General features: G+C 50.8%; 2 protein-coding genes across 3 annotated transcripts in view; both read right to left on the minus strand.

The window, feature by feature from the left end:
* Positions 1 to 5,021, minus strand: part of CAPN1 (calpain 1) — a 32,232-nt gene extending 27,211 nt beyond the window's left edge. Inside the window, exons 1-6 of the mRNA XM_066358571.1 lie at positions 4,573 to 5,021; positions 3,608 to 3,875; positions 3,380 to 3,449; positions 2,995 to 3,113; positions 1,385 to 1,518; positions 1,128 to 1,296 (exon numbers count right to left, since the gene is read on the minus strand). Of these exons, the coding sequence (XP_066214668.1) occupies positions 1,128 to 1,296; positions 1,385 to 1,518; positions 2,995 to 3,113; positions 3,380 to 3,449; positions 3,608 to 3,874 (759 nt within the window). The 5' untranslated portion in view covers position 3,875; positions 4,573 to 5,021. The remainder of the gene's footprint in view (positions 1 to 1,127; positions 1,297 to 1,384; positions 1,519 to 2,994; positions 3,114 to 3,379; positions 3,450 to 3,607; positions 3,876 to 4,572) is intronic.
* A 1,768-nt stretch (positions 5,022 to 6,789) lies between these two features.
* The window catches only part of SPDYC (speedy/RINGO cell cycle regulator family member C), a 41,362-nt gene continuing 24,595 nt past the window's right edge, over positions 6,790 to 23,556 (minus strand). The window contains exons 2-7 of one of the 2 annotated variants that reach the window (XM_066357841.1): positions 22,937 to 23,115; positions 22,162 to 22,220; positions 21,812 to 21,897; positions 21,530 to 21,701; positions 21,112 to 21,454; positions 6,790 to 6,871 (exon numbers count right to left, since the gene is read on the minus strand). In XM_066357841.1, coding sequence (XP_066213938.1) covers positions 6,828 to 6,871; positions 21,112 to 21,454; positions 21,530 to 21,701; positions 21,812 to 21,897; positions 22,162 to 22,220; positions 22,937 to 23,072 — 840 coding nt within the window. In that variant the 5' untranslated portion in view covers positions 23,073 to 23,115 and the 3' untranslated portion in view covers positions 6,790 to 6,827. Of the gene's footprint in view, positions 6,872 to 20,691; positions 20,928 to 21,111; positions 21,455 to 21,529; positions 21,702 to 21,811; positions 21,898 to 22,161; positions 22,221 to 22,936; positions 23,116 to 23,556 lie in introns of those variants that run through there. The other variant, XM_066357883.1, reaches the window with a different exon arrangement.

Here is a 23,556-nt window from a genome sequence, read left to right on the forward strand (position 1 = left end):
GTGAGGGAGAAGGTGAGGGTGAGGATGAGGGTGAGGGAGAAGGTGAGGATGAGGGTGAGGGAGAAGGTGAGGGTGAGGATGAGGGTGAGGGAGAAGGTGAGGGTGAGGATGAGGGTGAGGGGGAAGGTGAGGATGAGGATGAGGGTGAGGGGGAAGGTGAGGATGAGGATGAGGGGGAAGGTGAGGATGAGGGTGAGGGGGAAGGTGAGGATGAGGGTGAGGGGGAAGGTGAGGATGAGGGTGAGGGGGAAGGTGAGGATGAGGGTGAGGGGAAGGGGGAAGGTGAGGATGAAGATGAGGGGGAGGGAGAAGGTGAGGATGAGGCTGGTTGAGGATGACGGGGAGGGAGAAGGTGAAAAAGAGGGGAGAGGGAGGGAGGGGGAGGAGGAGGGAGAGGGAGAAGGTGAGGATGAAGATGAGGGTGAGGGAGAAGGTGAGGATGAGGATGAGGGGAAGGGGGAAGGTGAGGATGAAGATGAGGGGGAGGGAGAAGGTGAGGGTGAGGATGAGGGTGAGGGAGAAGGTGAGGGTGAGGGTGAGGGTGAGGGAGAAGGTGAGGATGAGGGTGAGGGGGAAGGTGAGGATGAGGATGAGGGGGAAGGTGAGGGTGAGGATGAGGGTGAGGGAGAAGGTGAGGGTGAGGATGAGGGTGAGGGAGAAGGTGAGGATGAGGATGAGGGTGAGGGGGAAGGTGAGGATGAGGATGAGGGGAAGGGGGAAGGTGAGGATGAAGATGAGGGGGAGGGAGAAGGTGAGGATGAGGCTGGTTGAGGATGACGGGGAGGGAGAAGGTGAAGGAGAGGGGAGAGGGAGGGAGGGGGAGGAGGAGGGAGAGGGAGAAGGTGAGGATGAGGATGAGGGTGAGGGAGAAGGTGAGGATGAGGATGAGGGTGAGGGAGAAGGTGAGGATGAAGATGAGGGTGAGGGAGAAGGTGAGGATGAGGCTGGTTGAGGATGACGGGGAGGGAGAAGGTGAAAGAGAGGGGAGAGGGAGGGAGGGGGAGGAGGAGGGAGAGGATAAGGCTGGGCTGGGCTGGGTGGGGAGAGGGCACTGCTGGACAATAAGACTCCAGGTCACAGGTTGGGGGATGAGGGGCAGGACTGAGGGCCTGGCTGGGCGCACTCACGTCGATAGAGCAGCCCAGCAGGGAGCCCCGCTCCAGGGCTTTGAGGATGATCTGGTAGAGGTCGCTGGGTGCCTTGCGCAGCTCATACCACTCGGTGACACCACCTGTGAAGTCCTCAAAGCCCTCCGAGGTGCTGCCCCCCGACAGGGCTTCGTAGCTGCCGTTCACCCTGTGGGGGGCCCCAGGTCAGTGCTCTGGCACCCTGTAGGACACTGCACCCGGGGTGGCCTGCAGCTGTCCCCTGGGTCCCTACTCACTTGGCATAGGCCTTCTCGAGCAAGGCGCTCCAGAACTCGTTGCCTTCGGCAGAGTGCACAAACACCAGCTTCCCGTCCTTGATGGGCAGCAGGTCATCCACAACCACGTCCACCCACTCCCCGAACTGCCACAGCTGCGCGTGGACGGGGAGGGAACACAGTCAGTACCTGCTTCAGGATCTCCTGGGCCTGAGGTCAAGCCTCAGTCTGTTACTTACTAGACCATCTAGCCCCTCCCAGCCTCAGTTTCCCTATCCATAAAAGGGGACAGCAGTACCTTCCTCGCGAGGAACACTAGCCCGGTCATGAAGGAAAAGCTGCCCTAAAAGAGCGGCACTGCTGACATTTCAGAAACAGACCCAGGTGTCCCCGCAGGTGTGGAGAGGTTGGAGAGCTCCCGGCCAGGGCTCTCCGGGAACTAGCCCCCTTTGGGACACGTGTCTACCTCTCCCCTCCTCATGCTAGGCTAGGATGTGTGTGTATGTAAGAGTGGGGGCAGAGATCCATATGTAAGTGGATATGGACCAACAACATAACATCCAGATCCTTGAGCCACAAGATGGGCGGGGTTCCCGCAATCATGGGGTTTACTTCAGAGAGGCCAGAGGGCCAGGTTCCCCAGGGAGCAGCCAGGTCACCTGGGGCCAGAATCAACCCAACACTATGGGGAAAGAAGGCTGCAGGACAATGGGGAAGGGGAGCTGGTGGGCCCAAGGAGCACCGGCAGTGGTGGTGGTGATGGGGGCGGGCCGTGGACCACCAAAAGAGGCAGGGAGGGGAGGGTCGGAGAGTGAGGGAAGGGGGCAGGAAAAGGGGCGGTGAGGCCAAGCCCCAGCAGGTGGCCTGGGCAGGTATGGCACTTGGCCAACGTGGATTGCACCAAGGACCCTGTGGGTCCTGCCACCCCAAGGTGGGTGAGGATGGAGTATGGTCAGGGGGCTTCCTGACTAGGTCAAAGGAGGACACCCAGGAGTCCGCAGGGCAGGGCTGGGGGCCACCGAGGCCAGAGGGTGTCATCCAGGGTTGCCAGGGGAGAGTGTGTCTCCCAACACCGGCTTATAAAGAACTCATTAGTGTGACTTGAAAAATGGGCTCAGTGCACAAACAACATCAAGAAAAGCTGGTTTAAAAAGACTTGATCCCAAGTCCTTTTTCTGCAGGGCTCTGCCAGAGGATAGAAGATGCCAAAGGCCGGAGGAGCTGGAGGTAGGGAGGTGGGGAGGGAGACTGACACCGCGAGTGGAGAGCCACGTGTGCTGGTCTGTTTCAACCCAGAACTCTCATTTAAAAAAAAAAAAAATGGGGAAACTGAGACCCTGGGGAGAGAAAAGGATTTGGCCCACAGGATATAACACAAGAGATCTTTCTACTCTTCTAAGCACTTTCTTCCCGATATGCAAAACCACCCAGGAAAATTGCCAGCCAAAATACCTGCCCAATCATTTCACACATGACAGATCCTAGATGGCCTCAAGAGGTCAGATACTTTCTAGAGGGAGGGCCGGGCCCTGCAGCGTGTGGCTCTGAGCCCTAACTTCAGGCTGCGGACCATCACCCGCCTCTTCTCCAGTGGCTGCTGTTCACGCCCTCTCCCACCCCCTGCTCCTCACCTGGAAATGGAAGATGCCGGCGTAGCCATCCTGGAAGCTTTGGCCATGTGGAACCACTCGGTGCAGGAGAGTGTCATTGAGTGTGAGAGAGGCGATGGCAGCCAGGAGCCAACAGTCCCCTGGGGTTGGAGACCCACGTCAGGCCTGCTCTAGTCCTCTGCTCCCAGAGGTGCACATGCTTGCCCGTGCTGGGGAGAACCTGGGGTTCCCTGGGAGGCATACCCCTCAACTTACAGAAAAGCCCCAGGAATCTAGGCAAACCAGCCCCAGCACTGATAGCCAGCGCCTGTCTGAGCTTGTGGGAGGGAGGGGTTGGGGCAGAGCCAGAAGGAACGGGCATAGGGAACTCCTATGGAAAAAATACCCAGAACACCCTAGGGCCTACCCAGCGCTCCCTGGCAGATGTCTGTGCGGGTGGCTCCGTCCACGATGAACTGGGGGTTTGAGAGCAGCTCCTGCAAGAGACCCAGAGTCCTGTCTCTGGGCCAGCCCCTCCCAGAAACTGGAACCCAGCCACCCCGAACCCACTCCCCACTAGGGTCCTGGAGTCCTGTTCCCATTCCTCACTCAGGATGGGGTTAAACCGAGTCCCACCCATGGTAGCCCCTCTCACCGTGGGACGTTTCCACTTGATACCATAGGTTTTAGAGGAGTTAGGGCCCAGGTCCTTGTAGCCCAGGCTCTGAGTCACTGGGGGGAAGGCATCGTCACGAAAGAGGACCCCACTCTGCAGGCACTGAGCCCGCAGCTGCTCATAGTCCTGGCCTAGGTACTTGATGGCATTTTCATGGCGGCCCAAGCCCAGGTCCTTGGCACGCTGCTTCTGCACTTGTGCGGACACCCCGGTGCAGTACACTGGGGTGATGATCTCCTCAGCCATCCTGCGGGGCAGACAGGCCTGCTCAGACCCAGGTCTTCCTGAGACTAGAACTGGAGCTCCTGCCTGCCCCTTCCCACCCTTCCTCCCCAGACCTGGGGTTTCTCCCCTTGCAGAGCTCAGGACTCTCTGCCACCTCCCTCTGCTCCCAGGAGAGGTACTACCCAGCCACTGGTGTGCCGGCACCACCTCCCTACTCCCACACAGCGCTACCACCTCTCCTTTCCCAGGGCCCCTTGTCCATGGCTGCAGTCCTGTGGTCAGCCAGCCTGCCAGGTGTGGCAGGGCGGAGCCCGAGATAACACTGGGAACCAGGAAGGTTGAAGACCCCAGGAAAGGCCTCTTTGACACTACTGGCCTGCCTGTAAACCCTCCCCAAACCAGTCAAGCTCTTACTCACTGCCCCTTTCCCGGCTTGAGGGATGAGAACGCCAGGCAGTTTGGGGTCCCGTCCCTAAACCCCTGAGACAGGCTGGGTGATCAGGCGTTGGTCCTCAGCCCCTTCCCCTCCAGCGTTCCCCTAGCCCAGCCTCCGGAGACAATGGGCAGCTCAGGCTGGGCGGGCGCCTGGGCTGTGCGGCTGCCCGAGCCCGGGACCCCGTCCCCGGCGCTCAGAGGGTAGGGGCAGGGTAAGGGCAGCCCCTCAGCCCGGGAGCAGGGGCCGGGAGCAGGAATCCCGGCCCCGCCACTCAGCTCCTTACCTGGAGGAGGAGTGTTTGGGGGGTCGCTGCGATCCCAGCGGCTGGCTCGCCCGGTGGCAGCTCAGGGCAGGGCCCAACCAGGAAGAGCGCTCCTCCCCGCCCTCCTCCCGGCTCCTCCGCCCTCTTCCCTCCCTCTTCTCCTTTCTCCTCCGGCTGCTACCCCGCTTCCTCTCGGCTCCCCTTATCTCCGGGGCACCTTCCCTGACTATCTCTCTGACGGTGTCTTCCCGCCCCTTCCTCCGCGGGTCGGCGGCCAACTCCCCGCGGGGACAAATGAGCCAAAGGCAGGGCTGTCCCCGGGGAGGGGCCCGCGCCTGCCGGGGTGGGGAGGCTGGGGCCTGGGCCGAAGGGCACCACGGAGGAGAGGGAGGGGGCAGGGCAGGGGGTATTTTTAACCAGGGGCAGCAGCTCGGATTGCAGGGCCGGGCAGCCCCACCCAGGCGCGGTGGCCCCGGGGGGCATTCCCGGGCGCTGGCGTTCCCTGCCGCCCCGCCCCCGGGACCCTGCTCCGCGCGGTCGCAGCTGTCCCTCCACCCCTCCACCCCTCCCCGGAGTCCCGGCCACCCGGCCGAGATTACCTCTGGCTGTGCGGCAGCTGCTTGGCCGAGGGGCCGGGCTGGCTGCGAACCGACCCCTGCCGGACGCTCGGCAAACGGCAGCCCCACCCCGCCGGGGCCGCGCCGCAGCTCGGTTCCCGGGCAGAGCCGGCTCTCCGCCCTCACCAACCCCTCGCCCCAAGGAACAGGCTCAGGGCGCTCCCCCGGCCTTAGCGGCTCCGTGCGTCAGCGCGGGGCGCGGGGAGCCGGCCCCCAGGCCGCGGCTCGCTGCGTGACCTTGGGTGAGTCCCTTCTCCTGCCAGCCTGGCTTCCCTGTTCGCGCAGCGAATAGGACGTAGAGAAGCAGTTGTGGGGGCCCATCTTTCTCATGCACTGTGGGGCTTTATTGAAATGGGCAGCTGCGAGAGATGGGTATGCCTGCCCTTTGCCCCTAGACCTCGGCTCACCATCCAGGGAGCGTCCATATGCCGTCTTACCCAGGAGGGGCGGCAGAGGCTGCGAGCAGGACAGCAGGCCCATCCAGGACCCAGAGATCTTGCGTCCCGAACTGCGTCAAGTTGAAGAGCCATGGGGTTTAGGGAGAGGACAGTGGCGATTCCCCTGCTTAGGTCCTCTCAGTGGCCTTGGGCCCCCAGCTGTTGCAGCTTTTATAGGAAGTGTACAGAAGCATTTTGTGGGGGAAAGAGTGCATAGCTCTCCTGGGATTTTAGGACCCATGACCCCAAGGAGGTAAAGAACTACTCATCTAATCTGACTTTACTGTCACGCCCCATTTACAAATGAGGAAAACTGAAACCTGATAGGGTGTGACTTGCTGAGGTCCCTCACCTGATGAGTCAGGTCTGGAACCAGCTTCTGGTTCCTTTACTCTTCACCCATTCAGCATTTATGTGTCCAATCGTGACTCAACCCTCTGGCAGGTCTTTACAGCAGACCCATGACTAAGGCAGACCAGCCCCTGCTGGGGGAAAGGCTGGTCCAGTTTGGGGAATTAAGAAAGTTGAGTCCTGATGGACAAGTAGGAGTTAACTAGGTAGTGAGGTGCTGTGACAGTGTTCCTAACAGAAAACAGGTGCAAAGCTCCACGGGTGAGGAGTACACGTGCCAATGAGGGAAACTTCAAGCATTCTTTGTGATGTGATCACAGGGAACAGCCCTGGCCGTTTGGCTCAGCAGTAGAGTGTCAGCCTGGCAAGCTGAAGTCTTGGGTTTGTTTCCCAGTCAGGACACACAGGAGAAGCAACTATCTACTTCTCCCCCTCTCCTTCCTCCCTCTCTCTCTCTTCTTCTCTAGCAGCCACGGCTCTCGAATGAACAAGTTGGCCCTGGGTGCTGAGGATGGCTCCATGGCCTTGCTTCAGCACTAAAATAGCTCAGTTGCCAAGCAACGGAACAGCTACCCAGATGGGCAGAACATCAGCCCCAGATGGGAGTTGCCCCAATTGGGGCACATGCGGGAGTCTGTCTCTCCACCTCCTTGCCTCTCACTTGATTAAAAAATAAAAAATCACAGGAAACAGGGTCTTGGGAGAGGAAAGTTGCTCTGGATAGGTGCCAGCGATCACCCCTCCGCCAAAGCACTGTGGCTCAGCCTGTGTCCCACAACCCCCAGAATTACTTTCACAAACCTGTCACAGCTCCTACGTTCCATTGTTCAAATGGACACTGGTCACCTCTTATATGTACAAGGCACTGCGTTCACCTGGGCATAAGAGGGTGAAGACCCATGGCCTCAGGCACCTCTGAAAGAGGCAGACACCAACTCAATTATTACCCCTAGTTAATTGAAAGAAGAATTAGCACCAAGGAAGTGCATAATTGAAGCCCTGTCTAGTGTAGGAGTTAGAGTAGGCATAAATCAGACACAGGGAGCTAAGGCAGCAGTAGGGGACATTGCCTTGGCACAGTAGAGGAATAAGAATATACTCAGTGTTGATCAAGCAGAGAGAGAAAAAGGAAGGCAAGCATTATGGCAAGGATGGGTAGGCCATAGGAGTTTAGATTTTATTCTACTTGAGTTCAGACTTGTGCAAAGAAGGAGGAGGATGCATTGGAGTGGTTTGAATGGGCGAGAGAGGAAGCAGGGAGTCCAGATGAAAGACCACGGAAAGAGAATGGTGCTCCAACTGGAGAGGTGATGTGCACAAGAGAGAAATAGGTGGACTTGATAACTTGAGGATACAGCATGTCAAAATTTATCTTACTGATTTATATACCTAGTTGGGTTTTTTTTTCATTTTATTGATTTTTGAGAGAGGATAGAGAGAGAGAAAGGTGGGGAGGAGCGGGAAACATCAACTATTAGTAGTTGCTTTTTATATGTGCCTTGACGGGACAAGCCCAGGGTTTAGAACCCGCAACCTCCACATTCCAGGTCTATGCTTTATCCATTGCGCCACCACAGGTCAGGCTATACATGTAAATGTAAACCCTAAAACTAGAAAACTTCTAGAAGAAAGAGTGGAAAAAAATTTTTAATTTATTTTTATTTATTTATTTTAGCCAGAGAGGAAGGGAGAGAGACAGAGACAGAAACATTTATCCTTTCCTCTGTCCTGACCAGGGATCAAACCGACACCATCTGTGCTTCGGGATGATGCTCTAACCAACTGAGCTATCCGGCCAAGGCCAGGAAAAATCTTTAAATTTTTTATTTATTTACAGGTATTGGTTTTCAAGAGAGACACAGAGAGAGAGAGAGAGAGAGAGAGAGAAACATCAATCTGTTCCTGTATGTGCCCTGACCAGGGACTGAACCAGCAACCTCTGCATCAGGATGATGCTCAGTCTAACCAACTGAGATAGCTGGCCAGGGCATGTAGGAAAAATCCTAACAATCTTAGGTTTGGCAAAGATTTCTTAAATATGACACATAAGGCACAAAAAATAAAAGGAAAAAGTTAAACTTCATCAAAATAAAACTTTTTAATTTAGTTCTATTAATTTTAAATGTATTGATGGAATTTGAAGAGGGAGGAAAGGAGAGGCAGGAACATCCCTCTGTTCCTGTATGTGCCCTGAGCAGAGATCAAACCTGAAACCTCTGCATATTGAGACAATGCTCGAACCAACCCAGTTATCCAGCCAGGACAAAATAAATAAAAAAGCTTTTGTTCTTTAAAAAGTACTATTATGGGCTCTGGCTGGTTAGCTCAGTCGGTTGAGATTGTCATCCCCAAAAAACAAGGTTACTGGTTCAATCCTCAGTCAGGGCACACATGGGAAGCAACCAAAAAATGCAGACTGAGTAGGACAATGAATGCTTCCCTCCTCCGTCCCTCTCTCTCCCTTCCTCTCTCTATCTCTCTAAAAACCAATCAATCAATAAAAAGTGAAGCCCTGGCCAGATAGCTTGGTTCTGCTTGGTTGGAGTGTCATCCCAAAGCACAGAGGTTGCTGGTTCAATCCCTGGTCAGGGCACATACAGGAGCACCTCAATGTTCCTATTTCCTCTCTCTCTCTGTCTCTCTCTCTCTCTCTCCCTCCCTCCCTCCTTCCCTTCTTCCCTCACTTCCTCCCTTCCTTCCTCTGTTGCTAAAATAAAAAAATAAATAAATAAACAAACAAAATAACACACACACACCTAGAAGGATGATCATTACACATGTACTAGAATGGCTAATATTAAAAGATTGATTATAAGAAATCAAATGAAATAAAGACCGATCATCATACCAAGTGTTCGCAAGGATATGGAGCAGCCGGACCTCTCTCACATGCTGGTGGGAATAGAGAATGATATGACTACTTTGGAAAAGAGTTTCTCAGTTCCTTTTTTTTTTTTTTTTTTTAGAGAGAGACAGAGAGAGAGGGATAGATAGGGACAGAGAGGAACGAAGAGAGATGAGAAGCATCAATCATTAGTTTTTTGTTGTGCATTGCAACACCTTAGTTGTTCATTGATTGCTTTCTCATATGTGCCTTGACCGTGGGGCTACAGCAGACTGAGTAACCCCTTGCTCGAGGCAGCGACCTTGGGTCTAAGCTGGTGAGCCTTGCTCAAACCAGATGAGCTCACGCTCAAGCTGGCAACCTTGGGGTCTTGAACCTGGGTCCTCGGCATCCCAGTCTGACGCTCTATCCACTGCGCCACCGCCTGGTCAGGCAGTTTCTCAGTTTCTTAAAAGAAATTAAATATATATTCGACAATAAACACAAATTAAGCTACAGAAAGATGGCAGAACCTCAAGTGCAGACTGAAAGTAAAAGAAGCTTGTATGGAAAACCACATACTGTATGAGTTCAACTACATGACCTTCTGGCGAAGGCAGAACTAGAGATAAAAAGATCAGTGGTTGCAGGGCTTTAGGGGACAGGGAAGGAATGGATAGGGGGAGCACAGGGCATTTTTAGGGCAGCAAAAATATTCTGCATGATACTGTGATGGTGGATATATGACATTATACATTTGTCAAACTCATATGATGTACAACACTAAGAGTGAATCTTAATGCAAACTGTGGGCTTTAGCTAATAATGTATCAGTATTGGTTCATCCGATGTCATAAATGCACCACAGTAATAAAAGATGTTAATAACAGAAGAAACAATGTCCAGAGGGAGAGGGGGTATGTGGGAATTCTCTCTACCTTCCGAGCAATTTTTCTGTAAATCTAAAGTTGCTCTGAAAAATAAAGTCTACCATTAAATTTTTTTTTTCATTTTTTGTTTGAGAGAGAGAGAGAGAGAGACAGGAAGAGAAAGAGAGAGAAAAGAGAAATGAGAAGCATCAATTTGTAGTTGCTTCACTTTAGCTGTTCATTGATTACTTCTCATATGTGCCTTGGCCAGGGGGCTCAAGCTGAGCCAGTGACCCTTTCCTCAAGCCAGAGACCTTTGGGTTCAAGCTGGCGACTTTGGGGTCATGATGATTCTGTGCTCAAGTCAGCAACCCTGTGCTCAAGCCAGCAACTTCGGGGTTTCTAACTAGGGACCTCAGCATCCCAGGCCAATGCTCTATCCTTTGCACCATCACTAGTCAGGCAGTCTACCTTTAAACTTTTTTTTAATGGATTTTAATGAGAGGAAGGGAGAGAAAGAGATAGAAACATCAATCTGTTCCTGTGTGTGCCCTGACCAGGGATTGAACCAGCAACCTCTGTGCTTCGGGACAATGCTCTAACCCAGTGGTCCCCAACCTTTATTGGGCCATGGACTGGTTTAATGTCAGAAAATATTTTCATGGACCGGCCTTTAGGGTGGGACGGATAAATGTATCACGTGACCGAGGCAAGAGTCAAGAGTGAGTCTTAGACAGATGTAACAGAGGAAATCTGGTCATTTTTTAAAAATAAAACATCATTCAGACTTAAATATAAATAAAACGGAAATAATGTAAGTTATTTATTCTTTCTCTGCAGACCGGTACCAAATGGCCCACGGAGCGGTACCGGTCCATGGCCCAGGGATTGGGGACCACTGCTCTAACCAACTGATTTATCTGGCCAGGGCATGTCTACCTTTAAAAAAGAGAAAGAGCCCTGGCCGGTTGGCTCAGTGGTAGAGCGTCGGCCTGGTGTACAAAAGTCCTGGGTTCGAATCCCAGCCAGGGCACACAGGAGAAGCGCCCATCTGCTTCTCCACCCCTCCCCTTCTCCTTCCTCTCTGTCTCTCTCTTCCCCTCCTGCAGCCAAGGGTCCATTGGAGCAAAGTTGGCCCAGGCGCTGAGGATGGCTCTATGGCCTCTGCCTCAGGCGCTAGAATGGCTCTGGTTGCAACAGAGCAACACCCCTGATGGGCAGAGCATCGCCCCCTGGTGGGCATGCCAGGTGGATCCCGGTCAGGCACATGTGGGAGTCTGTCTGACTGCCTCCCCGTTTCCAACTTCAGAAAAATACAAAAACAAAACAAAACAAAAAAACTGTACATTGTACACACATGTGGTTTATTGTATGTCAAGTATGCCTTAATATTTAAAGATGAGGTTTTCTATCAAAACCGTTAGGAAAATGGGAGGAAATTTTGTATGTAATAAATGATAGATGAACTCAAAATTTAAACATAAAAAATGAAAAGAAGAAGACAGCCAGGAGCTAAGGAGAAGCATTTTTAGTCATCCAATGTGGAAAAACGTTCTTTTTACTAGGACACAAAACCTAGAAGCCGCCTGACCAGGCGGTGGCACAGTGGATAGAGCATCGGACTGGGATGCAGAGGACCCAGGTTCGAGACCCCGAGGTCGCCAGCTTGAGCATGGGCTCATCTGGTTTGAGCAAAAGTTCCACCAGCTTGAACCCAAGGTCACTGGCTCCAGCAAGGGGTTACTTGGTCTGCTGAAGGCCCGCGGTCAAGGCACATATGAGAAAGCAATCAATGAACAACTAAGGTGTTGCAATGCACAACGAAAAACTAATGATTGATGCTTCTCATTTCTCTTTGTTCCTGTCTGTCTGTCCCTGTCTACCCTTCTCTCTGACTCACTGTCTCTGTAAAAAATAAATAAATATGTCTTTTTCCAAATAGCTCCAGATATATGGAAAAGACTTATATAGGTGGATGGGGATCCTCAAACCCCTCAGCGAGATCTTCTGAGCATGGCCTTTAAGATACCAAGAGGCAGAAAAAGCCCAATAGAGATCAGGGGAGCTACCAGCTTTTAGGATATGCCCTTAAAGGCTCCAACGCCCCAAAGGGGGTCTCATAGGATGCCATCTGGGTCCTGCTTCAATAGTGGAAAGGAAGGTCATTGAGCTAAAGCCTGCCAGACTTCCATGCCTCTGCTGTGAGGAAACAGGGACACTGGAAGGTAGGCTCCTCCCTCGCTCCTCTAAGGGAGGGTTCAGTCTCTTCCAGCCCTGCTCCAGCCACCTATGACCTAACCTTGCCCAAAATGCTGGGGTTTGCCACTGAAGGCTGAAGGTGCCCAGGGCCGTTGGCCCCATCTACGACACTGTGGACAAGCCTAGGGTATTTCTTCCAAGAAGCAGGTAAACTGATCTCATTTGCACAAGGGCCGCTTAACTATGTTTTGCCTAGTCAGGTTTTTTATTCTTCCCTTGAAGATCTCTGTTGTGGGTGTTGATAGTCCTATTTTCTGCTGTTTTGTTTAATATATAGTGTTTCCTTTATTCCTCCTACCTCAATGCCCCACTCATATTTCAGGCTGGGACCTACTCCTAATTTAGAGCTCTCTTTCTGCCTTTTGCCAACTTCTATTATGAATCTACCTCTGCCACCCAGCTTAGTGTATCCCAAGGTTCTCTTTACCATGCCACAGTCGCAGAGCTCCAGGGAAAAGCAACCTGGTCTCATCTCTCCAGGCAGAGGAGAACAGAAGCTACATCTCCACACATGCTGCAGATGGCTTTTCCAGTCTACCTGAATCATTACCAGCTAGAAGCAGCAGTCATTGGGACTTGGACATGAGCAGCAAAGTATAGAATTGTGACAACAATTCCAGTGCCATGCGGACTTTTCCTGGATGTGGACTTTTCCTGGACTCCTGCTCCTTGTGACAGCTCCCAACGGACTGAACTGGGGTTGGGTTGCATTTTTCAGGGATTTGGCATGGTGTTGGGGCCAACTTGGACTTGGTGAACATGTTAAGGACACTACTCTTTTATGGATTCTTGCTGTATTGGCCAAGAGTTTGCTTAAAGGCTTTAATCACTGTAAAAAAAAAATGGAGGACTGGATAAAGAAGATGTGGCACATATACACCATGGTGTACTATTCAGCCATAAGAAATGAGGACATCGGATCACTTACAACAAAATGGTGCGATCTTGATAACATTGTACAGAATGGAATGGGTAAATCGGAAAAAAACAAGAACTGCGGGACTCCATACATTGGTGAGACATAAAAACGAGACTAAGAGACATGGACAAGTGTGTGGTGGTTACGGGGGGCAGGGGGAGGGAAGGAGGGAGAGGGGGAGGGGTGGGGGAGGGGCACAAAGAGGGCTAGATGGAGGGTGACGAAGGACAATCTGACTTTGGGTTAAATGTATGCAACAGAATTGAATGACAAGATGACCTGGACATGTTTTCTTTGAATATATGTACTATATGTACCCTGATTTATTGATGTCACCCCATTAAAATAAAAATTTATTTATAATAAATAAATAAATAGATAAATAAATAAAATTTTAAAAACCCTAGAAGCCACACAAAAATCAATTTCACCACATTTAAAAATCTGTACCATGAAGTCAAAATGGTAAACTGAAGTAAACACAGTTCACATCCTAAAAGGTTATTTTTCCTTCAAACTTTTACACGTCAATCAGAAACCAAAATAGCAGTAAAATGGGCAAAAGCAAGGACAAGTCACAGAAAAGACAAACAGTTCTTAAATATATGAAACAATGCTTAAACTCAGTCAGAAGAAAAAGAAATACAAATTAAAAATTCACCAAGAGCCCTTGCCGGTTGGCTCAGTGGTAGAGCATCAGCCTGGCATGTGGGAGTCCGGGGTTCGATTCCCGGCCAGGGCACACAGGAGAAGCGCCCATCTGCTTCTCCACCCCTCCCCCTCTCCTTCCTCTCTGTCTCTCTCTTCCCCTCCCGCAGCCAAGGCTCCATTGGAGTAAAGATGGCCCGGGCGCTGGGGATGGCTCCTTGGCCTCTGCCTCAGGCGCTAGAATGGCTCTGGTTGCGACAGAGCGATGCCCCAGATGGGCAGAGCATCGCCCCCTGGTGGGCATGCCAGGTGGATCCCAGTCGGGCGCATGTGGGAGTCTGACTGCCTCCCTGTTTCCGGCTTCAGAAAAATACAAAAAAAAAAAAATTTCACCAAGAAATTGTTTTCTACTTACAAGTTTGGCAAAAATAAAAAAATCAGGCCCTAGCCGGTTGGCTCAGCAGTGGAGCGTCAGCCTGGCATGTAGAAGTCCCAGGTTCAATTCTCGGTGAGGACACACAGGAGAGGCGCCCATCTGCTTCTCCACCCCTCCTCCTCTCCTTCCTCTCTGTCTCTCTCTTCCCCTCCAGCAGCCAAGGCTCCATGGGAGCAAAGTTGGCTCCAGGCCCTAAGGACAGCTCCATGGCCTCCACCTCAGGTGCTAGAATGGCTCCAGTTGCAGTGCAGCAATGCCCCAGAGGGGCCAAGCATCACCCCTGGTGGGCATGCCAGGTGGATCTCGGTTGGGTGCATGCGGGAGTCTATCTGTCTGCCACCCTCACTTCGGAAAAAAAAAAAATATAAAATCAGGTACCCCATCCTGACCTGTGGTGGCACAGTGGATAAAGCGTCAATCTGGAACGCTGAGGTCGTGGGTTGGAAACCCTGGGCTTGCCTGGTCAGGGTGCACACGAGAACCAACTACCTACTGCGAGTTAACGCTTCCCGCTCCGTCCCCCTTTCCCTCTCTCTCTCTCTCTTCTTTGTAAAATAAATAAATAAAATCTTAAGCCTGCTCAGGCGGTGGCACAGTGGATAGAGTATCAGATTGGGATGCAGAGGACCCAGATTTGAAACCCCAAGGTCGTAGGCTTGAGTACAGGCTCATCCGGCTTGAGCACGGGCTCACCAGCTTGAGTGCGGGGTTGCTGGCTTGAGCGTGGGTCATAGATATGACCCCATGGTCGCTGACTTGAGTCCAAAGTCGCTGGCCTGAAGCCCAAGGTTGCTGGCTTGAGCCCAAGGTCACTGGCTTGAGCAAGGGGTCACTTGCTCTACTGTAGCCCCCCCCCATCAAGGCACATATGAGAAAGCAATCAATGAACAAATAAGATGCCACAACGAAGAATTGATGCTTTTCATCTCTCTCTCTCTCTCTCTCTTCCTGTCTGTCTGTCCCTCTCTGTCCCTCTCTGTCTTTCTTTCTGTCATAAATAAATAAATAAATAAATAAACAAATAAAATCTTTTAAAAAATTAGGTACCTCACCTATTGGTGAGTGTTCTGGAAAAGAGCCTTCCCATGTACTGCTGGAGGTGAAGGACAGGAGGGTGACGGTCTCCATAGAAGGACATGTGGCAAAAATCATCAAAATGACAATTTTGACTTGGCCTGTGGTTGAGCAATTCTTCTAGGAACTCAATCCAGAGATATATTTTCACATTTAAATAACAAGTCTTAGCCACCTAGCTCAGCTGGCTAGCTCAGCTGGTTAGCAGTGGTTTTCAATCTTTTTTACACTTTGGGGACTGGTAAAAATAGAATTATTTCGGGGACCACTAAGGCAGAAATCACTCTGAGCATAAGTGAATTTCACTAAGATCATTGGGTCTATAATCTTCATACAGCATCGGGTGGCTAACTCCTCTGCAGATCAGCATGAAATTTCTGGCAGACTGGTCTGCAAAGCGCTCACTGAAAAACACTGGGTTAGAGTGTCATCCTGAAATATCAAAGTTGCAGGTTCGATCCTGGTCAGGGCACAGACAGGAAGCAACCAATGAATGCACAACTAAGTGGAACAAAAAGTGAATGCTTCTCTCTCTTTCTCTCCCTCTTCTTCTCTCTGTCTCTCTAAAATCAATCAATAAAATAATAAAATAGTCTGAACATTTAAAAAAATGTCCTTACAAAGTTTTAGTGACTCTCTGTAGTACTGTTTGAAGTAGCAAAAGTCTGGAAACAACTTAAATATTGGTCAATAAGGAACATGTTAAAAAAAAAAGCATGAGGATCAAGTTACACTGCAGTACTTTCCTAGAGAAGCACTATCCTGTCAAAAAGGATGTGTGAACCATCTTCAAAACGTTAATGAGTACATAAGGGGGGGCATGGAATTCTACCTGATTTTTATTTTTATTTTTTTATTTTTGTATTTTTTACAGAGACAGAGAGTGAGTCAGGGACAGACAGGAACGGAGAGAGATGAGAAGCATCAATCATTAGTTTTTCATTGCGCGTTGCAACACCTTAGTTGTTCATTGATTGCTTTCTCATATGTGCCTTGACTGCGGGCCTTCAGCAGACTGAGCAACCCCTTGCTGGAGCCAGCGACCCTGGGTTCAAGCTGGTGGGCTTTTCCTCAAACCACATGAGCCCGCACTCAAGCTGGCGACCTCGGGGTCTCGAACCCGGGTCCTCTGCATCGCAGTCCGACGCTCTATCCACTGCGCCACTGCCTGGTCAGGCTCTACCTGACTTTTAAAAAGGGGGGTTGAGACATATATGCATATTTGCTGTGGTGTCTTTTTTCTGACACTATTTCTCACACCAAATGTGTTTTATCCCCCTAGATACCAAATCCATGTGGTTTTTCCATACCAATTCTCCAACTTGCCAACACTGACTACTGTATATTTCCCATGTATAAGATGCACCTTAATTTGGGGGCCGAAATTTGAAAAAAAAAAGTATTACATAAAGTTATTGAATCAAGTTTTATTCATCATAAAATTCATACGAGTCCTCATCACTGTCAAAACTCTCATCCATTAGCTTGTCCTCATGTGTGTCTTCAACAACGAGCACAAAAACAAGTGCGAAAAAGTGGGAAATGCAAGTAAAAAACCCTACAACCACTGTATAAGATGCATTCAGTTTTTAGACCCCAAAGTTTTTGAAAAATGGTGCATCTTATACATGGGAGAATATGGTAGGTACCTGCAATTTAATTCAATTCTGACTCTACTTCCCAGAGTTAGCACAGACCCCATAGGTTAAGGCAGTGGTTCTCAAAGTGTGCACCAGGGTGTGCCCTAGAAGATTTCCAGGTGCGCCCTATGGTATTCCAGAGAAATATGTGCCCGTTGGGGACCAAAAAACCAACAGGATTTTTGGAGTTTAGATTTTGGGGGGACAGAGGTGTGGGGAATTGGCTATAAGCTGACAGTCTGCCCAACCCCCCACCTCACTTGCCTAATTAGGTTGCAAAAGGCTGTTAAGCTGTGGTGCTGGATGGTTTACACTACCCCCGTGTTCCCCGGAAAGACTGGAGGCAAGTTTCTTCTATCCTTTGTTTGGTGTAAAGTTAAGATGATATGTATGGTGGGGGGTTTCTGCACTCAACACAATTAAGAGTAAAATGAGAAGAATTCTTCAAAGTATTGACGAGAAAATTAGAGTTTGACTTTCAAATATCTGCCCAAACATTGAAGAAATCACTAGGACACATCAGGCTCATGTTTCTCATAAACACAAGAATGAAAAAACTTAACACATTCACACCAAGACCTGCCAAATTTACTAAATCTTACTAAGAATATATCTATATATATAAAAAGATAACTTTTTGTCATTTTTAATTTTTTAACCCCTCTTTTTTATGAATTCTGTAAAGCATAACTCAAAAAATGTAACATAAAAATGTTTTTTGGCCCTGGCTGGTTGGCTCAGTGGTAGAGCATCGGCCTGGCGTGCAGGAGTCCCGGGTTCGAATCCCGGCCAGGGCACACAGGAGAAGCGCCCATCTGCTTCTCCACCCTCCCTCTCCCCTTCCTCTCTGTCTCTCTTTCCCCCTCCTGCAGCCAAGGCTCCATTGGGGCAAAGTTGGCCCAGGAGCTGAGGATGGCTCTGTGGCCTCTGCCTCAGGCGCTAGAATGGCTCTGGTTGCGGCAGAGCATCGCCCCCTGGTGGGCATGCCGGGTGGATCCCGGTCAGGCGCATGCGGGAGTCTGTCTGACTGCCTCCCCGTTTCCAACATTCAGAAAAATACAAAAAAAAAAAAAAGTTTTTTAGTGTCAGAATAAATTTAATTTTGTCATATTTATTTCATTTAATTACCATAAAAGCACGCTTGGACTTTATATTGTTTTCTTTAATATTTGACTTAATTATTATACCATATTTCTCAGAAAGTTGTATATAGTGCGCCTACAATTATTTGTAGGATTTTAAATATGCCCCGACTTCAAAAAGTTTGAGAACCACTGAGTTAAGGGCTCAGTTCCACAGGGCACCAGTCACAAATGGGATGCCCAGGTGACCCCCACTCCTGTCTGGTCAATGAATTTGAGGGTGCCATGACCCCCTTTTCAGACTTGATAATTTAGTACTAGACTCACAGAACTCAGGGAAGTGCTTTACTTACTATTTATTACCAGTTTATTAAAAAAGATACAGCTCAGGAGCAGCCAACAGGAGAAGCACAGGGCGGCGTGTGGGGGCAGTAGAGCTCTCAGGCCCCCTCCAGGCGAGCTGCCCCCCAGCACGTCTGTGTCCCCCAACCCAGGAACTTTCTGAATGTCCGGACTCTCTCCCCTGCTGGAGGTGGGGGGAGCTAAAAGTCCCCACACTCCACGTTGATTTTTCTGGTGACCAGCCCCACCTTAAGTCACTCATTAGCATAAACTCAGGTGTGATCCAAAGAGAACTGACTCTTTACTCCTAGGACTCAGTAAATCCCAAAATTCCAAGAGCTTAAGGAGCTCTGTGCCAGGAACCAGGGACAAAGACCAAATATGTTTATTTTTTTATTAGACCACATTTAGTAATCTATGTTCAGGGTTTTTTTTCTAGAAGGACAAACTATTACTTTCATTGCTTCCAGGGACAGGAACCAGGTGGCTAGGCATCAGAAAGAGGAGGTAAGTAACTCTTAGTTCAAAATTCAAAATGTACATGTGAATATATCACCTATTTGAAAAACAAATTAAAAATACTTTGTAGTCCTTGTCTTGGCTCCTAATGCCCGCTGTCTCTGGGCTTTCCTACCTCCATGCTTCTCGGGAGCCACAGGCAGAGCACGTGGGGGTCATGTCCACACTCCTGCACCAGAGCCTAAACCTCTCTAGCCTTCTCCGTCTACCAGCCCCAAACACCCCCACCGCCAGCCCTTCTGTAGTCAGCATTTTCCTCTACTTGTAGCACACCTCTGAGCTCTATTCTTTCTCATTTTTTAAAAAAGTTTTACTCATTGGTTTGGGAGTGGGAGAGAAACATCGACTTGCTGTTTCTCTTATCCGTGCACTCATTGGTTGACTCTTGAATGTGCCCTGACCAGGGATGGGACCCACAACTTTGGCAGATTGGGATGATGCTCTAAACCAGTGGTAGTCAACCTGGTCCCTACCGCCCACTAGTGGAAGTTCTAGCTTTCATGGTGGGTGGTAGCGAAGCAACCAAAGTATAAATAAAAAGATTTAACTATAGTAAGTTGTTTTATAAAGATTTATTCTGCCTGACCAGTGGCGCAGTGGATAGAGCGTCGGACTGGGATGCAGAGGACCCAGGTTCAAGACTCCGAGGTCGCCTGACCGGGCGGTAGTGCAGTGGATAGAGCGTCGGACTGGAATGCAGAGGACCCAGGTTCGAGACCCCGAGCTCGCCAGCTTGAACGCAGGCTCATCTGGTTTAAGCAAAAGCCCATCAGCTTGAACCCAAGGTCGCTGGCTCCAGCAAGGGGTTACTCGGTCTGCTGAAGGCCCGCAGTCAAGGCACATATGAGAAAGCAATCAATGAACAACTAAGGTGTTGCAATGTGCAATGAAAAACTAATGATTGATGCTTCTCATCTCTCTCCGTTCCTGTCTGTCTGTCCCTGTCTATCCCTCTCTCTGACTCACTCTCTGACTCTGTAAAAAAATAAATAAATAAAAAAAAATTAAAAAAAAAAAAAAGACCCCGAGGTCGCCATCTTGAGCGTGGGCTCATCTGGTTTGAGCAAAGCTCACCAGCTTGGACTCAAGGTCGCTGGCTCGAGCAAGGGGTTACTTGGTCTGCTGTATCCCCATGGTCAAGGCACATATGAGAAAACAATCAATGAACAACTAAGGTGTCGCAACGAAAAACTGATGATGGATGCTTCTCATCTCTCTCTGTTCCTGTCTGTCTGTCCGTCTATCCCTCTCTCTCTGTGTGTAAAAAAAAAAAAAAAAAAAAAAAAAGATTTATTCTGCCAAACTTAGCGAAAAGCCAACATAAAGTACTTGGTAAGTAATTATTATATGCTTTAACTTGCTGTAACTCTGCTTTATAAATTTTATAAAGTAAAGTTACTTTCCTACTTTATAAATCACCATTACTGTGGAACCAGTGGGCGGTTAGAAAATTTTACTACTAACAGAGATACAAAAGTGGGAAGTAGGTATAAAAAGGTTGACTACCCCTGCTCTAAGCAATTGAGCTACCAGGCCAGGGCTGAGCTCTGTTCTCGAGACAATCTAAACCCTTCTAGGATTAACACCCATTTTACAGATGAAGCAGTGAAGGATATTAAATAACATGTCAGGATCACGCAGGGACCTGGAATTTGAACTTCAAAAGATGTCTGTCTTTCTAAGAAGATCCTTCTTTATACCCACCCCCACCTGCCAACCCTCATGGCCAAACTTGACATAACTAAATTATACGTGATAGCAGCCCACGGCAAGAACCAAGGCTTATTCCTAAACACACCTGGTGCCCAGGCATTTCTAAACCAGTATAGAGCTGTTTTCCATCCGAGTTTTTTTTTTTTTTTTTTTTGTCCAGGCCTTCTTCTAAGGGCTCCATTTAATTCATGTCATTCAATTCCATCTGCACGGTGTAGGATTTCATCACCAATAGGGGATGTTATAGAGGGAAAACTGAGGCTCAGATGACCGCAACCAATGGGAAGGAGAACTATTGCAGAACTTGTGCTCCTGGGTCCCAACCACTGCTACCTGAACCTGACAGTCCCCTGTCTCCCCAACTCCGTCCCTATCCCACCCTTGGTCAAAGAGCCAGGCCAGGGCCTAAGCACAGTTGGTGTCCGGTGGACATGAGTTTATTAGAGGGGGCCAGAGTCAGAGTAGGTACAAGTTGCAGGTTGGGAAGAGGGCACAGGGGGCTTGGGTAGCACTGCCAGCTTGAGGCCAACAAGACAGGAGGCGGGGAGGCCACAGCTAGTGGAGCGTTGGGTCAGCGGACAAGCAGGCGGGCTACTCTTCACCCTGAGTGTCGGTGCCTAGGGCATCGGCGTGGGCTCTGCGAGGACTGGAGGAAGGACAGAGAGAGGCCCAGAGGAAACTTGCCAAGCCCACACAGCTAGGAGGTAGAGCTGGCATACGTGCCCAGTCCTGCTGGCTCCCAGGCCTGGTGTCCCTTCTTCTCATTGTGTCAAGCCCCACACCTGCCTCCCAGGCTCCCAAGTCCGCCTCCCAGCTCCTGTCCCACTCACTGTGGAGGGTGTAGGTGCCCGGCTCCAGAAGCAGCTGTGGGGGCAGGACCATGAGGAAGCCCCTCCCCCAGGGGTCTTCGGCCACTGAGAGAGAAGCACGGGAAGGAGGGCGGTACCACTCAGGGTTTGGGGAAGGACGCTTGAGTAAGACAGGCAGGGGGTGGGGTTGGTGGCCGTGGTGACTATAGAGAGGGGGCAAGCCACAGAGGGAACAGTGGGGTGGTGAGAGGCCTGGGCCCCGGGGGAGGGGGACCCGGGCCTTCGGGCAGCTCCTCTGAGCCCCACCGTGGTGGGGGCGCCGCTCCCGAGTCCAAGCCCAGTGGGATGGCTCGTTGGCCATTACCTGGCAGGAGTAGAGCAAACAGTAAGTGGGGGTGGGAGGGCCAACCTCTTTCTCTCACCCCAGAATGGGCCTCACCTCCTCACAGCTCTGGCGGCTCACGACGGCCCGGAAGCCCATCCTTGCCCATAGTTTGTCCCGCTGACGCAAGAAGTCTGCCACCCGACTATGCCAGTCTTTGCCCAGGGCCCACAGAAAAATCACACATTTGGCTTCCTCCAGGTCCTCTTCCATATCATTTGCGAGGTACCTGGCCACAGGGGACAGAGGGGGGGGGGGCTGGGCAGAGGTTACAAGCATCTGCCCTGCCCCATCCCATAACTCTGAGCAGTGTCCCCACCACCCGCCGGGCATGCTCACAGTGCCAGGAACAGGTTGCTGTGGGTGTACTCGCTGAGCTGCAGGCTGGCGCGCCGGAAGTAGACCAGCACCATGGCCAGGAGATACTGCAGACACAGAAAGGGGGAGAGGTCCGAGTTTGGCCCTGGAGGGGAGGCGACTGCGCCAGACCCATTTGCACCCAAGGAAGTTCTGGTGCGAATTAGAAAACAGGGGTAAAATGGTGGGGAGGGGTCTGTAGAGACAAGAGTTAAAAAGGCAGGTGCTCCCTCCACCAGACCAGGGGACCCAATGAATTAGCAGCATGGGAGCCCCACAAATTCAACCTTCCCCAAGTGACCCTAACTTCTACCCACACCGTGTCCCCTCACCTTATCTGAAACCTGGAAACAGGGATCTCTGGAGAGGAACTCCTGAAGGAAACTGTGCTCTGGGGGTGGAGAGGGAAAGCCGTCCAAGGGTTACTGCCCACCTCCCATGTGACAAGAGTGGCAGCAGAGGCTTCTAAGCCCAAGGCTCCACTGAACCCACTTTCTGCCATGACCCCACCACCTGCCAAACTGGGGTCACCTGAGAAGGCAAGGGGCAGAGACTTCAAACCCTTGCATGGGAAGTTTGAGATCCCACCTTCCATGTCTGGTTTGTTTGGGGTTTTTTTCCTTTTCTTTTCTTCCTGTTAAAGATTTTATGTATTGATTTTAGAGAGAAGAGAGAGAAAGGAGGTAAGGAGCAAGAAGCATCAACTCTTAGTATTTGCTTCTCGTATGTGCCTTGACCAGGCAAGCCCAGGGTTTCTTTTCTTTTCTTTTAATTTTTTTAATTTATTCATTTTAGAGAGGAGAGAGAGAGAGAGAGAGAGTGAGAGAGAGAGAGAGAGAGAGAGAGAAAGGGGGTAGGAGCAGGAAGCTTCAACTTCCATATGTGCCTTAGACCAGACAAGTGCAGGGTTTTGAACCAGCGACCTCAGTGTTCCAGGAAGACACTTTATCTACTACACCACCACAGGTCAGCCCAGGGTTTCGAACTGGCAACGTCAGCATTCTAGGTGGAGGCTTCATCCACTGTGCCAGCACAAGCCAGGCCCCATGTCTGTTTCAAACTTGGTCCTTACAAGCCCTTCCCATGCTAGACCTCAAGTCCACTCACCTAGGAGGCAGAAGAAGGCCTGGAGCTCCTGCTGCTGGCGGGAAGGGCGAGACCCATGGCCCCCATCCTGCTGCCTCCAGGCCCACAGCTTCACGTGGATGGCAACCACAGGGGCAGAGTCTTGGGCTTCACTCATCTCATAGGGGGCGGGTGGGTGGGCTGGGGCGGGGATGGCTGACCTGTAGAGAAAGGAGCCCCAGGACTTAGCTCTTTTCCCCTTGCTCCTAGCAAGTCACGGGGATAGGTGAGGCTGGTCTGAGAGGCCCTCCAGGAGGTGGAGGGATGAAGATGGAGACGTGGGGGATCAGAATGGAAGGAACGTGGGAGGCCTGTAGGGTTGGAGGCCAGAAAAGCAGCAGAGATCCTAGAGGCAGTGGCTTCCAATCTTCAGCCCTGCTACTCCACGCTGGGCCCGAGTTAGAACAGCAGCAGCTGGCCCTGGCCGGTTGGCTCAGTAGTAGAGCGGCAGCCCAGCCTGTGGACTTCTTGTGTTGGATTCCCTGTCAGGGAACACAGAAGAAGCGAACATCTGCTTCTCCACCCCTCCCCCTTCTCTCTGTCTCTGTCTTCCCCTTCCATGGCTGATTGGCTCCAGCGAGTTGGCCTCAGGCGCTGAGGAT

The sequence above is a fragment of the Saccopteryx leptura genome, chromosome 1 (assembly GCF_036850995.1).
Source record: "Saccopteryx leptura isolate mSacLep1 chromosome 1, mSacLep1_pri_phased_curated, whole genome shotgun sequence".
In the NCBI taxonomy this organism is placed as follows: domain Eukaryota; kingdom Metazoa; phylum Chordata; class Mammalia; order Chiroptera; family Emballonuridae; genus Saccopteryx; species Saccopteryx leptura.